This window comes from Cajanus cajan, chromosome 3 (genome assembly GCF_000230855.2).
Source record: "Cajanus cajan strain Asha chromosome 3, NIPB_CcT2T_4, whole genome shotgun sequence".
Classification (NCBI taxonomy): domain Eukaryota; kingdom Viridiplantae; phylum Streptophyta; class Magnoliopsida; order Fabales; family Fabaceae; genus Cajanus; species Cajanus cajan.
The window spans coordinates 3,787,945-3,803,957 of NC_138519.1; the positions used below are offsets into that span (position 1 = coordinate 3,787,945).

At 30.2% G+C, this 16,013-nt stretch overlaps 2 protein-coding genes across 2 annotated transcripts; both read right to left on the reverse strand.

Annotated features, from left to right (window-relative positions):
• Positions 1–660: 660 nt before the first annotated feature.
• LOC114916851 (FBD-associated F-box protein At2g26860) lies at positions 661–1,569 on the reverse strand. Its single transcript, XM_029274390.1, has one exon. It carries the CDS (start codon positions 1,567–1,569, stop codon positions 661–663), a length of 909 nt encoding a protein of 302 aa, XP_029130223.1.
• A 102-nt stretch (positions 1,570–1,671) lies between these two features.
• On the reverse strand, positions 1,672–9,843 carry LOC109802633 (uncharacterized). Its single transcript, XM_083070209.1, has 2 exons — positions 8,029–9,843; positions 1,672–3,799 (listed from the first exon to the last, which is right to left on the reverse strand). Exons 1-2 carry the CDS (start codon positions 8,643–8,645, stop codon positions 3,334–3,336), a joined length of 1,083 nt encoding a protein of 360 aa, XP_082926335.1. The 5' UTR covers positions 8,646–9,843; the 3' UTR covers positions 1,672–3,333.
• Positions 9,844–16,013: the final 6,170 nt, after the last annotated feature.

Consider the following 16,013-nt stretch of genomic DNA (forward strand, 5'->3'; position numbering starts at 1 on the left):
TGATGTTGATGGTTGATACTAGTATCGAAATAAACACTTAAGAGTGTGCTGGCCATGGTGGTGGACGAGTGTGACTCCACCATGGGATGTGATCAAGACCATGATTATCAACCTCCTTGTTCCAACAACATTGTTGATGCCTCCAAGGCTGTCTGGAAAGCCTTAGGTGTGCCTCACAGTCAATGGGGTGGATTACAAATTACTTGGTCTGATGCTTAATATAATGTTATAGTTCATGTCTTCTACTATATCAACCTGTTCGTGTTGTGTTCTTTTTTCTAGTGTATAATGCTTCAAATTAATAATAGTTATATATATTGTAATATATATCGATTAACTCGAACAAAGTTAAATATTTAATTTAGAAAGTTCCTATTTCTAATATCTAAGAACAAGGAAGGCCGGTGATAATATGTAGATATTTCTGGTTAGCAATATATGAAACTAGAATAGCCGAGAACTGTCGGTTAATATCAGGTTTTTCTTTTCATCGGAATACTAGATTAAATTGAATTCAAACAACATGAACAGAGTGCAGTAAAAATGTATGTAGATACTAGATATATGCATACGAATGCATTAATGGACAACAAGATAATGGCTTCGTCTCTTGACCGATTGTTAACCGAAGTACTAAGGCTATTTCTAACTATGGTTGTTTTAGATCAAAATTGATAGATCGTGCACCATTGTTCTTCCACTGATATTATGTGAACGCCTCGGACGATCATCCAAGATATTGAGTTGAGTAACTTGAAGCTTAGGACACTTGGCCGGAAGTTCCTTAATCAAGGAGTCATCTTTTTTAAGAAAAAGTCGTAACTCAACTAGATTCTTAAATAGTGGAAGATCAAGAGTAGAAGGATTAATGTGATCTCTAAAACATTTCAAAGACAGAAACTCAACATTACATAGTCCACGAAGAATGTTGCAAGCTGTCTCTTCCATATCACAAGACAATGTCAAATAAACCTTGGCTTTGTCAATGTTTGGCCAACGATGAATCTGCATGGAGTCTGGGATAAAATCATAATCCCTATCATATTGTATGAGAATGTCGTAAAGCGAGTTGCAATAGAGGAGTTGGATATAGCGAGAGTTACGCACAATCATCAGTTCTTTGAAATAAAAGAAATACTTGAGTCGTTTCAGGTAAAACCGTTGAAGAGTTGGAGATCCAGAGAAAAGCTTGTTAACATTTAGGATGCCGAAACATGCGAGTATATTTAGGTGCAAAGTCTTGAGATTAGGGAGATGAACAGAAGAAGGAATAATGATACTAAAGGAACCCTCGAGCTTCATGTTGACAATTGTGGCGCAAGTGAACAAGGCAGCAGTCACGTCCAACGCACTTCTAAGGCTCATGGAGATATTCACTTGTTCAACTTTTTTAGCTACTACTTCAGAAATCCATTGTTCCACGTAACGTGGGCAACAATCATCATAACTATTGCATTTGAGATGAAAGCTTGTGATCTTTTGTGTTCTGCGTAGAGCCAAGAACGCATTGAGTGTCTTGTAGTGATTCATGATTGGTAAGGGGCACTCAATGTGAAGAGATGGAACCATGGTCCACACAAATCTCCATCTTGTGGACAACAAAGATGTGGCAATGGCTTCCTTGGTTGGAAGGAAGGAAAGGATGTGACATAGAACATCATCTGATAACTCGCTAAGTCTATCCCTCCTTTACAGTTTTTCTCTTTTTCCTCATCACTCTCACAACTAACAGTAGGGCTTAGGGAAAATCAATTGCTAATACCTGAATAATAATAGAACGCAGTGTTGAGGTAAAATTAATTTGAATATTGTATATCCCTACTGATCGAGCAGAATGATCATGAATTTACAATGCTATATATACATGTATTGACATAACTTCAAAATTTAAAATTATGATACCTGATTTTATTCATGTTTAAATTTGATTTTAAAATTAAAGATATAATTGATTTTTTTAATCCATAATGATATAATTACTTTTTGAGACAAGATATGATTATTCTGCTTTAGATTAAAAAATCATGTATATGTAACAATATTTTATCTTAACTATTTAATTATCATAAAGAATACATAATTAAGGTAATTATAATCAATCTGATTTTAATATATAATTTGAACATTGAAATTGATTATACAAATATATTCTTATTCAAATTAATTGATAATACAAATTAATATTTTAGCTTTTTTTATTTACTAAAAAGTATTAATCTTTCTTACGAGTTTAACAGGTATTAAATAAGTAAACATATATTAATTGTTTGTATATATTATACAAATACTTATTTTATATAGTTATAATTTAGGAGAATTTGAATCCAAACCCATGGAGAAAATGAAAGTTTGATCCAGATTCTTAACCACTTGTACTCCACGTTGATAAGTATTTTTAATATAAATTTTATTATAATTAATATTCATCATAAATAAATATTTTTTGAACATAAAAATTATATTATAGATTTATAATAAATAATTTATATATTGTAATATATAAGGATATTTTTAATTATTGATATTTCTTTTTAAATTAAAATCCACCTCTATATATTATACATGAATGATTATCTTACATAATGTTTAAGGGTTTCTCAATAAGGAGAGCCTTTATAGACATTTTTCTTTAATAGGAAGGATTTTATAGATTTTTTTAACTTCTTATCTATTTTAATTTAGATTTATCGTATGTATTTTTAAATTAAATTTAATAACTTTAAATAAATCTAGTCTTCTGAACACAAACAACTTTGCTAGAAAGGTTTATAAAAGTTTTCCTTTAACAAGATTGTTTTTAGGATTTTTTTTCTTTGATAAAATAGTTTTTTTTTATGAATTATTTTAATTTCTTATCTTATTCAATTTTTATCTATAATTAGTATTTTAACTCATATAATTGCACTATGTATTAATTCCTAATCGACTAGCTATAAAATAAGTTTTTGCTTTATTTCATATAAACTGTTTATTTATTTAGACATGAAGCATATGTGCAATACAAAGGAGAGCCAAGGCAAGTTAACACAACCAGTTGATCGAATCTAAATAAGATTCAATACTTCTCCGACAAGGATTTGCATTCTACCTTTTACATAGTAATCATCTCATACGTGACTCGTAATCCCATCCTTATTAAGGTACAAGAAAAGTAAAGAAAGAAACCATCTATAAAATAAATTTCTCTAATTTGTATAAGTTTTTTTTATATAATTTATGCAAAAACTTATTTTTTAAAACTTATACATGAGTTACTTTTAGTTATAGAGAAATTTATTTCATTTTTCTCTTTTAATTTATTTTGTGGGTATCATGCATCAGACCAGTGAATGTTTAATTGACCCCAGTCACACATTTTGGAATACCCAAAGCCTTCCAAACAGCTTTAGAGGCATCAACAACATTGTTAGGGCATGGAGGCTGGAAATCATGTTGAGCATCACAGCCTGTTGTAGAATCACACTCATCAACAACCAAGGCATGGACCCTTCTTCCATTTGAAAAGATGGTGATGTTATGATGACACCTCTTTTTATTGTTGAACCATCCAGTTGATAATGCCGCAACTGGAGTGTTGTCTGAGTGAAACTTTTGGTCACATTCTGAAGGGCCACCTCCATCCCCACCTTTCTCAAAGCTATTTAGGGTTAGGACTGCCTTTGTGTGGTGAGACACAGGTGGGGAACACTTGAATGTGGGATAAATCTTTCCCTTTTTGCAACATTCCGACTCATTCTCTCTATTGCATTTTCCTGCTGGTGCCTTTTTCCCACTTATCCTTCCACTAGCCCTGCAACTACCACCTTCAATGCTCAACCCTAAGCTTGCTACAACAATAAGAACAAAGTTCTACACATTTTGAACTTCATCAGTTCCCTTTCTTCCTCTATCTCTGGATGTTGTGTAGTTAAAGTATAATTAGCAGGGGGGTATTTATAGAGATACCAAGCTCAAATAAGACATTCCTAATTAGTTCATTTCTCTTTTTACAATCCATTGAACATTGTTAAACTGTCACCACGTATTTATTGCTTATGATTATGTCGCCAACAATAAAATAAAACATAGTTTTACTTAGCATATATGTTACAATCTTGTTTTTATCGCCCGCTGCTAACCTTAGTAAAATGCAACGATTTCTTTTAATATTAAATGAAAGTTTATAAATTAATTAAGCGTACGTTAATTATCTTGACCTTGACACATGTTCGGGTAAATTATTCTCATCAACTTTAATATAAATTATAATTGGAGTTGCAGCAAATAAGTTCCAAGATTGTGTGATCAACTTGCTAGAACATGTTATTCCTGTTTTCATGTATTAGTAAACATCGATAGTGTTAGTTATCTACTGACAATCACTGACAAATATAATGGAACCATGAGTCATGATCTATTTATTGATTCCCATAATGAGAACAAATATTATTGTGTTCAGATTATAATTAGTATCACATAAGTCGATTTTTTTTTTTTGTTCTCAACGTTAATAACACATGCCACCGATGTTCATAATACAAAATATTTTAAGATGTTTTTCTTCTACAAATTAAATGCAGAATTACATACAGGTACTTAAGATTCGGAATACGGTTGGAATGTTGTAATTGGCATTTTGTCGACATGGTAGTCAGCAACATAAAATTCACCACTTTTATTGGCTTGAAAGCCTTAAAAAAAATTAGGATTAGCCTAATGGTTAAAGAAAAAAGTGTTGTGATAATAGAAACATGTTGACCAATTGAGGAGGGATTTACTTGAATAATCATAAAATCATTTTATATGTTAATTTGAATTAATGAAACGAAGTATTAAATGATTTTTAATTTTTTTTAAAAATTACAAACTTGATTTATGCATTAAGAACTTTAAATTTAACGGTTGAATTATTAAAATTTAATATAGAACAGAAGTTATTAAACATAATAAGTTTAAATAGACTTATTCTTAGAATAAATAAATCTCTTCTATGTATATATGTATAAAGATCGAATTTTGGTCCCCTAACCTCTTTCCCGTTAATCATTAGGTTAACTCTAATATGTTAACCAATTATATGCCTATAATATAGGAATCAAACAATTTACTGAATGTAAGGGAGGTGTATTGGGCAAAATCATAATAAATGAAGAGTAATCCTCATCTTACAAGTTGATTTTATTTATAAGAGAATCTTAGTCGATTTTGTCTATAAAAGATGATTCCTTAGACAGAATTTGTCTCTTCTCTTAGCCGATTTTGTATAAGAGAATCTTATATATATAAATGATTTGTGTAAATGCATGCCAATGGTTGTTTCCATTCCGTAGAATTCCAAAGCTGATAATTGCTTTATTTGCTGGAAGACAAATATGTATATTCCGGTCAATGATTCTTTTATTAAACAGGCATCCAATCAGAAATTCCAAACATTAGTTGAGAGATCCTCCTCGAAACCAATAACAATAATTCTTTCTCTCGTATGGTGTGAAAGAATGTGTTAATGGCATCATCAGTGGAAGTTAACGAAACAGGATTTAGCACTATAGCTGTGCGAACAATACAAGGCAAACCCGTAGCTAGGTAATGTTTATTATCGGATTAAGCTTCAACATGAACAATTTAATTTAATTTTCAAATCAAAGTTTGCATTGAGATCAATTTTCTTTTAATAATGATATTGTTGATATAAAACATGTGATGGCTTTGTTGATATATAATCTCCGAATTTTATTAATATCACTTTTATTTCATTCTCATTATGTTTCAACTACATTTTTATTTTCATTTATAAGATTAGAATCGACACCATATTTTAAAAAATCAAGTCTAATATGATTCAAATTTAAGGTGATATTTATTTTTATATTAAATGTCATGCTACTAATGGTATTGTAGTATTGTACATCTTAGTTAACTTTATAAACGAACGAAACATGAAAATCGCCATGGTTTGGCTTTTTTTTTTTTTTCTTTTTTGAAAGGGTTATGTTGAGCAATGTTAGAAGAGCTAATATGTTCATTCTGCACGTAATTAAATAAGGCGGGGGTGTTTGTGCGACAAGTTTAATTACGTGTCTTAATCATATCGAAAATTTTGTAAGACCGTTCATTTAAACTTAAATGTAACTTAGGTAAGACATGATATATACTATCACTACAATAAAATGAATTTTTAATGGCATTTAATATGACTTTTAGTGGCAATAAAAATTGTTACAAATTCTTTTACCGGCATTTCACACATTAGTCATTGTATGCGGTGTTGCTAAAATATTTACCGGCAATTATTCTAAATGCTGGTAAAGACCCTCATAATGGTCGGGAAAAGTGTATAACTTTTGTGTCATTTGTTATTGGCATTTAAAATTGTCGCTAAAAGTTTAAGAAAAGATTTATAATACTCTTTAATTATCTAGTCGATGTAGGACTTGTAAGATGAGTACAAATACTCTTTCGTTACCTTATTTCTAATTGATGTGGGACTTAGAAGATGAAGGTTATCTTCTAAGTATATATTTTTTAATTTTTTAATTACCTTATCTCCTAAATACCAACTTAGAATAGTAAGTTATAGGCCTAACTCAACCTTATAAAACATACTTGTAAGGTAAGAGTTATCATTCACTTATATACTCTTTAATTATTTTATTTCTAGTCGATGTGGGACTTAAGTTTTTTCTAACAAATAATTGTCGCTAATAGTAAATTTTGATGTGATGTAAATACATTTTTAGTGGCCATTATATAATAGTTATTAATATTTTTATTAAATAATAAAATAGAGGCAATTAATTTATTGTCATTAAATAATTGTCGGTAATACTAAATTTTATTTTAGTGTATATAAGATAAAATTAGGTTTATTTGATTTTTTTATTATAATATATTTCATTTTTTTCATTATATAGTTAAATCTATTGATTATATACAATTGGAGTTCAGTCAAGAAGAAAGTTTTTAACTAGGTGTAATCTTTAAAAGAATCACAACAAAATAAAATAAAAATTATTTAAGAAATGAATTATACATGGTATATCAACTTTATTATTATTAATAAATTTTGTGTGTCCCGTGAGATGTACCGTACACATACTAGCCAGTTATAGATCTAAAGAATTATAATGCTACAATTAACATATATTTTATTATATATTTATGATAAATAGTGCTAATATAAACTTTTTTATATTGATGGTGTAATTTTATTTCAAAATTCTCATAATGGATAATTTAAAAAAAAAATTGAAAAATGGATAAGTCGTGTTTCTTAAACACAAATTTTGAAAACATATATTAGGTGTATTATAAATTTAGGGGTAGTTTTAGAAAATAAAGAAAAATTAAGACAAATTAATTGACCTTAATTAATCATTAAAACTATCTTTTCTTAATCTTAGTATATTAATTATTATTCTTAATTTATATATAAAAACTTTAAATTACAATTATTATAAGAAGGAGGGAAGGGACTAATTGTTATGCTAATGCATGAAAAAGTGTTTAGTACTAATTTTAATGTATTTTGACTCTTTCTATTGTTTGTTTCGATACACATTTAGAGGTTTTCTTATATTATTATCTATCATATTGATGAAGAACTATTTCTAGTGATGGCGGGTAGTTTTAAAAAGATTTTTTGTGTAACCATTAATTATTATTTGTAAAGTTTTTATTAAACAAGATTTTGAGTTTTTATCTTACATCGAGGATTTTTTCATGTTAAAATTTAGTGTCTATTGATTTTTATTTTTTTGTTTTATACATCTTGTTATATGGTTGAAATTATCTTGTTGCTTTCTAAAGTCTATTGTTATTATATAAGAGAAAAGGAGATCCAACTTTGCTTCCATTTAATTACTATTATTTGTTATCTTTCCCAATAAAATATCCAAAGATTGAGTTACAAAAACATGTATTTACTTGTAAAAATATAATATTACTCTGAATTATAATTTTCCATACACACAAGATACATAAAACAAGAGGAAGATATACATACATAGATAGAGTAGTAAATAGTAATAGTTGTATTAAGCATCAGAGGATTCAGACCAAGTAATTTGTAATCCACCCCACTGGTCTTGAGGCACACCCAAGGCTTCCCACACAGCCTTGGATGCATCAACAATATTGTTAGCACAAGGAGGTTGATAGTCATGGTCTGCATCACAACCCATTGTTGAGTCACACTCATCAACCACCATGGCCTCCACACTCCTACCATTGCCGTTTATGGTGATCTTCTTGTGGCACCTACTCTTGTGGTTGAACCATCCAGTAGAGAGTGCAACTATTGGTTTGTCATCAGAATGATACTGGTTGTCACATGCTGAAGGCCCACCTCCATCTCCACCCTTTTCAAAGCTGTTAAGGGTCAAATATGCCTTTGTGTGACTACTCACTTTTGGAGAACATTTGTATATTGGGTACATTTTGCCTGTTTCACAACAATCAGAATCATTCTCTTTGTTGCATTGTCCTGGAGGGGCCTTCTTTCCTCTGATTCTTCCACTTGGACGACATTGTTGTGCTTCAGAATGCATACAATTTGTTAATAGGAAAAAAAGTACTACAAAAGAGAATGCTTTTGTGCACATACTCTTCATTTTGTCAATACTCCTAGGTTTGTGCCTTCTACAATTTTGAGCGCTTTGTTGATGCATGAATGAGGATTTTAAAGGGTATATATAGAAATTTCCTCATCAAGTAAATCATTCAGCTGAGATAATTAACATGCATATTGTAGTTGTTCTCCTATACTACAGGACTATTTGGTGGTCAAAGAATAAGTTTAACACACCAGCGTGCATGTAAAACCAAAAATGACATGTACAAAATATAGTAATTGATTTTTCTAAGGTACGTTGTTGAACTGTTGAGGACAGAGTATGAATTGGTTTCGTGAATTGCAGATTTCAATATTATATTATGACAACTACATCATACTTATCAGTTCCTTTTGTTTTAGATTACATTATTTTTATTATAAATAATTCATGTACAGGGTACTAGTCAAACAATAGGGACGATCGACACCATGGTCAATGCCCTTAAATGGAAACAGATATTCCAATTACAAAATGAAAAGTTTATGTTTGATTTTGAACACAAACTACTTTTATGAGATAATTGGTTTTAAGTTTTTAATTGATACTTAATTATCTAATTTAATTTTGGCTATTAAGGAATAATAATGACTATATGCTGTTACATGAAAATTCAGTATAGTACGTTCTAGTTCAACACAACCGCTTTTGTTTCGTATCATTAGACATTATTATTATGCCTACAAAATAATATGGTGTTAGTATCTGCTTTATGTTTTATTTTTTTTTGGATAATAAGATCAGATAAGTTATCCTCTGTAAAAAAAATAAATAAATAAACTATTCATAATTTCGTATCAATTTCTTGATATAACCAAGTCATTTATTTCAAGAACTTGCCAAAGTTAGTTCAATGATCTTGGATGGATAGCATTCTTGGCCTTGCTCGGTGATTCATTTAAAAAACAACTAAATCCTAAGCATATTGAGAAAATAATTATTACAATATACTTGAGCAAAGTTATTAGAGAAATTACTAAAAAAAATAAGAGTGAGTTTGCATACAGGATTCTCTTCAAGATAGATTCCACCTGCAGTATCCGCAACTTCATTATATTTCTTTCTTTTCACCGAATAAGTAAAATAATAATAATAATAATTTTGGTGATTATATTATTCGGATGAAATATCTCCGACTCTGAAATAATTAAACTTTGTTAATAAAATAATTTTTTAATCAATAAAACTTGAATATATTTCAATCTATAAATCTTTACTCTTGAAACTTCAATATTTACTGGAATTAATAATTTTTTTATGAGTAAATTAACATTTTATATAGTAACTTAGAAGTCATTTACAAAAATTACATTTGTGTGATTTTTAAAATATTTATTGTGAAAATTAACATACTTATTATATATAATAATTTGTGATTGAATAATATTATAAAATGATTTTTCATAATATATAATTTTTTTTTCTAATTAAGAAATGAACTATCAAATTACACGTGGTCAAATGTTAATATACACAATGTTGAGTTGATTTCAAAGATGCGTAATTTGTTTGGGGGAATATAAAAGGTCAACGGATAAAATATGATTTATATATATATATATATATATATATATATATATGATACACAAAATTAAGTACATAATAGAATAAATCATTTTGATTATAAGTTCATTTGACATATAGTATCATTATTTACTCATAAAAAAGAAAAAAATTATTTTTAAAATGAAGACAAAGTTGTATGAAATTTAGAATCCCTGAGATGTACGTATTAAGGATCCAATTGATTAATTGGATCATGCATAATTGATGGTTGTTTGGTTTAAGAAAATATTTTTAATTTTTGTTTTTTATTTCTGTTTTTGAAAATAATTTGTATATTCAAATTTATAAGATTTTAAAATATTTATTTTAAGAATTTATTTTTTCAAAAATTAAAAAATAAAAATATATGAATTATTGCGGTGACAATGATGGTGGTAACTAAAATATCTAACGCAATATTGGTAGCCTAATGATGATGATGACTACGACAACGATGATTGTGGCATCACCACCGAAACCACAATCATCACCATTATCACTACTACGTGTTAGTGGTGGACACAATGACAATGGGGATGGTTACAATGATAGCAACAGCACCACCATCGTGGCCATAATCATTGTGGTTGTAATGACAATGGTGGTGGTGGAGACAATAACAACAGTGACGATGACAATAATAATGGTGGTGACGACGGTGATAACAATAATGATGATGTCACCCCTATCACTATTTCTGCCACGGCCTTAATTTATTGTTATTGTCACCACTATCATCATTATCACTAGTGAAGAGATGATAAAATGTTGTGATTCAAAAAGGAAAGAAGTTATTTTATAATTATGGTTTATGCCACCATGTTTTCATTTTGTCAAAAAAAAATTAAAATGATTTTTTTTTTTTTCAATTTTGACCTTTATTTTGGAAACATTTCTATGCCATCCTGGATAGAATTCAAGATAGACCCACCAAGAAAGTCCAATATAAATAATAAACTACCATATATCTTATCCAAGTCAAATTGAAGCTGATATTATGACTTGATGAAGCAATTAAGATAATAATAAGGGGTAAAGGGCGAAAATATGGCTTAAGGTGCTTAATATGTGATTTATGAATTAAGTCCCAAGGAGGTTGGAAATAGACCAACCCTAGAAAATATGAATGAAAGCTTATCTTTAATGATATAATATGCAAATATATGATACTTAAATTACTTTATCGAATATTGAAATTTTCAAGGTCCATAAACCAATGAACAATTAACTAAGTCCTAACCCTAGAGCAAAGAAGGTAAACTACACTTTTGAATGTTTTAGCTTAGTTAAGTAGTTAGATTAACTTTAGTGTGTTCTCCAAACTGAAACATTTTGGTGTCTACCATGGAACTACGATGAAACTTTCCCTATACCCCAAGGATTATCACTTGAAAAAGGTGTAAGGAGGTTTTGGTGGAGATGGCAAGGGGGACTCAATTGAACAATTAGACATAACAATCAACCATGCAGGAGTTGATGACCTTGATCAACGATCTAAGGGAGAAGAATGCTCAAGCTAGGGAGAGAGAAGATGATATCAAGAGGGAGAATGAAGAAATCTAGTGAAGGGCGAATGAGATGTAGGAGACAATATAAGCCAACCTTAGTTCGATGAAGAGAGAATTGATGATAGATGTGCCGAAGAATTTGAAACCTTTTTTAGAAGAAATAGAGGCAAAACTCATTACACGAGACCATGCTGTGCCTCAAATTGCTTCATTTGATGGAACACAAGATCCTAACAAACTTCTCGTAGATTTTCATGCTCAAATGTTAATCTATAGTGGAAGTGTAGGGGTATGATGCAAGTTGTTCATGGGAACCCTGAAAAAAGCAGCGTTGGATTGATTGAACAATCTGTTAGATCGATCCATAACTAATTTTGACGAGTTTAGTTGTTTTTTTGTAGCTCAATTTGCTACTAATAAACGAAAACACCAAACCATGCTAAACTTATTTATCTTGAAGCAACAATGGGAGAAATCCTTAAAAGATTTCCTTTAGAGGTTCAATGAATTCTTAGCAAGGATTTTGTCCATTGATGAAAGGATGGTGGTTGCAACTTTCTAAAAAGGCTTGTGGTTGGGCATGTTCGGCAGGTCCTTATAAAGAATGAATTACCGAACAATGGATCAGGTGAGAGCATACACTTTAAGCTACATAAAGACAAAAGAAGGTCAGTTTAACAAGAAATCAGTGGAAGACAAGGAGTTGAACATAGAAACTAAAGGAGGAAAGAATCATTTACATCCACGATCTAATTGGAACAAAAGGAAAGATCATTATGTTCTAAGGAGGGAGAAAAATGCTAGACAGTCGGGCTATAGAGGTCGATAGAGAAATGATTGGGAGAGGAATGACGAGCTATATAAGTTTACTCCACTTAATATCTCTCGACAGCAAGTTTTGTGAGACGTAAATAGTGCATCACTTTCTTAATTCCATGTTGCTATTGATCACCAGATTGAACCGTATTAAACTGAATGGTGCGAGTTTCACGAAACTCATGATCATGATATTGAGAACTGTTTGATTTTAGGAAGACAACTAGAACGTTTGATAAAGAAGGATCGACTAAGAAATTTTTTTAAAGGACGGGAGAAGGTAGCTCGAGAGAATGCAGCTTAAGAGATAGGAGGAAAGGAGATAAGCATGACAAAGGGACGATCTTCTTAGGGACCTTCTTCAAAAAAAAGTCAACACTAAAGGTGGATCGACATCGACGAAACAAAAAAGATACGCTAGACCTGCACTAACTATATTAGAAAAAAAAGTGTGCACCCCACCCTATAATAACACTATCAAATGCTAATTATGAAGGCGTATCTCCCCACAGAGATGATCTGGTAGTGATCTCAACAATCATCATAGGGTTTAATGTGAATCGTGTGTTGATGGATCAGGGAAGTTTGGTGGACATATTATTCTAGGAAGCCTTTATTGGAATGAAGATGCCAAAGGACCATCTAATGCCATATGCAGACACTTTGGTTGGTTTTGCAGGTGAACAAGTCATGGCTCAAGAATATTTTGATCTTGACACTACATTCGAACAAGGTACACATATGAAGATAGTGGTGATTTGGTACTTGATGGTTAATGCATAATCATTTTATAGCATATTGGTAGGATAATCAACACTGAACAAATTGGGAGCAGTAGTGTCAATATCACACTTAAAAGTGAAATATTTGTTGCTTGGTGGAGAAGTCAATGTTCTAAGAGTATACCAGGAGGTTGCTAGAAAGTGTTATAAAGATAGTCAGAAGGCAAGAAAAAAGTTGTACATCATGCCCACTAAACAAGAGGTCATTCTATAGATCTGGACCCAAGAGTAAATCACTTTAACAACTAACCATCCCCTACTGAAGATGTCAAAGAATTTGAGGGAGCAAAGGAAAGAAAGTGAGGATCGAAGTTTCACTAACACGAGAGGATGAGAAGGGTTTGGTTCATGTTTGGAGAAAAGCTTGTCAATTTTTTTCTAGGAGTGCAAGTAACATGTCAGGCATAGATCCCGACATACTATGTCATAAGCTAGCCTTAGATCGAAAGCAAAGGCAACAATACATAAAAGAAGGAAGTTTGGGGAGGAAAAAAGAAAACAATAGTGGAAGAAACAAAGAAGTTAGTGGTAGTCGGCCACATTTGAGAAATTCAATTTCCAACATGGCTAGTGAATGTAGTGATGTTAAAAAAAAGTAGTGGAAAATAAAGGATATGCATCAACTTCACAGAATTGAACAAGGCTTGTCCAAAGGACTCATATCCTTTGTCGAACATAGATTGCTTGGTCATTGGTGCCTTTGGTTACAAAATTTTGAGTTTCATGGACGTGTATTCAAGATATAATCAAACCCAAATGCATCTAATAGATGAGGATAAAAACAACATTTATTATGGATCAAGAAAATTACTACTATAGGGTCATCTCTTTCGGCCTTAAGAATGACGAAGCCACTTATTAAATGTTGATGGATAAGGTATCAGTTGACCAACTCGAAAGGAATGTGGAGGCTTATGTAGATGATATGGTCATCAAGTTTGTCAGTGTCAGTCAACATTTTTCCAATTTATAGGTGTTGTTCGATACAATTGATAAATACTGAATTAAGCTTAATCTAGAGAAGTGTTCTTTCAACATACAAGCAGGAAAATTTATTGATTTCTTATTAACACATCAAGAAATTAATGAAACACCTTTCTCATAATTCTTAACTTAATTATTTAATATTTATTTCATAAATCAACCAAATTAATTATCTTAGTTATAGTATTCACTTTTGTAAAATAATGATTTTCTTTTTATAAAATCAAGTTAATATAAACCAAGTTATTCGTCGACCAATATTTATATCCCTATTATAGAATTTAAAATTGCTATACAAGTTTTATTATAAAATTCTTATCATTTATAATTTAAATTTTGAAACAATACCAGGTAAAAAAAAATACCATAGTTAGATATATTTATACAAAAAGTGATTTTTGGTACATTAAAACTATATATAACTTAATATGACATCTAGATGAAGGAAAAAATCTTATTTTAATACAAATTTTCCTTTTTACTTATATTAACATATTTACATCCTAGGTTGATATAAATTTACTATATGATTGACATGGTTAGTAGGGGTAGGTAGTATGTGACCACCATAGGACTAGGGATGGCAATGGAGGCCCATGGGGGCGGGTAATAGTAAACTCGTCCCCGCCCTGCTGGATGAAAATTAACCTCATACCCACCTCATATCCGTGCGGATATCCATTAAGCGGGTATCCATGAATTTCTTGAATACCCACGGATATCCATGGACATTTATAAATTTTTTAAAAAATTAAAAAAATTATATTACAAATAATTTCAAGTTTATATTTAATGTGATTGAAATATTAAAAATAAAAATTCAATGTTAATTTTGAACTTGTATTTAAAGTTAATTTTGTTGAAATAATAATAAAAATGCAAGATAATCAATAACTTAAAATACACCAATCTAACAAGTAAGTGAAAGTCTCATATCACGAAATTACAATAATTTAATCTCATAATTCCAAACGAAAGTAAACAACTTAAAATAAATAAATCTTATTGGTCCAATCAAAGCTAGAAAATTAATCAAATTATATCCGACATAATTCTATAACATGCTTAACACATGTTGATAACTTCATCAACCTCACTTTTGTAAGAAAATAAGATGAGAGAGTGTAATTTTAGGGTTATGTGGTACAAGAATAATTAAAATATTTAAAAAATATTATTAAACAAGTAGCCGCGGGTATGGATATCATACCCGCCTCCACCCATTTATAAATGGGTAAAAAATTATTCATTCTCATTATCCGCGAGTACCCAATTAGTCTATCCATTTATTATCCGTAGCGGATTTTACCCGCATATATCTGCAGGTGCGGGTATTTTTGTCATCCCTACATAGGACCATCAATATATATTGGAACTTGTTGATTTGGTGAAAATACAAAGAAAGATAACTTGATGTCTTGAAACGTCATTGAATTTTCAATAGTATCTACAGTCCAACTGGTACCAGAAAATATAGTCAAAGTAACCGTAGTGAAAGGTTCAGGTATAATTGGATCCATCTCTTTAAGATTTTAAAAGATACATACATATAATTAAGAACAAGAAACACAAAAGAAAGAAGTGAGAATATTTATCAAATAATAAAACTAATTATATATATATATATATATATATATATATATATATATATTTGCATATTATTATTAATCACAAATTTAAATATATTTTTTTACTCCATGGAAGGATTTGCATTATTTTTGTAGTAACTAGTCAGGATAAATTAGCTTAATTATGGTACCAAATAATACAAGAATATTTTACCTTAAGCA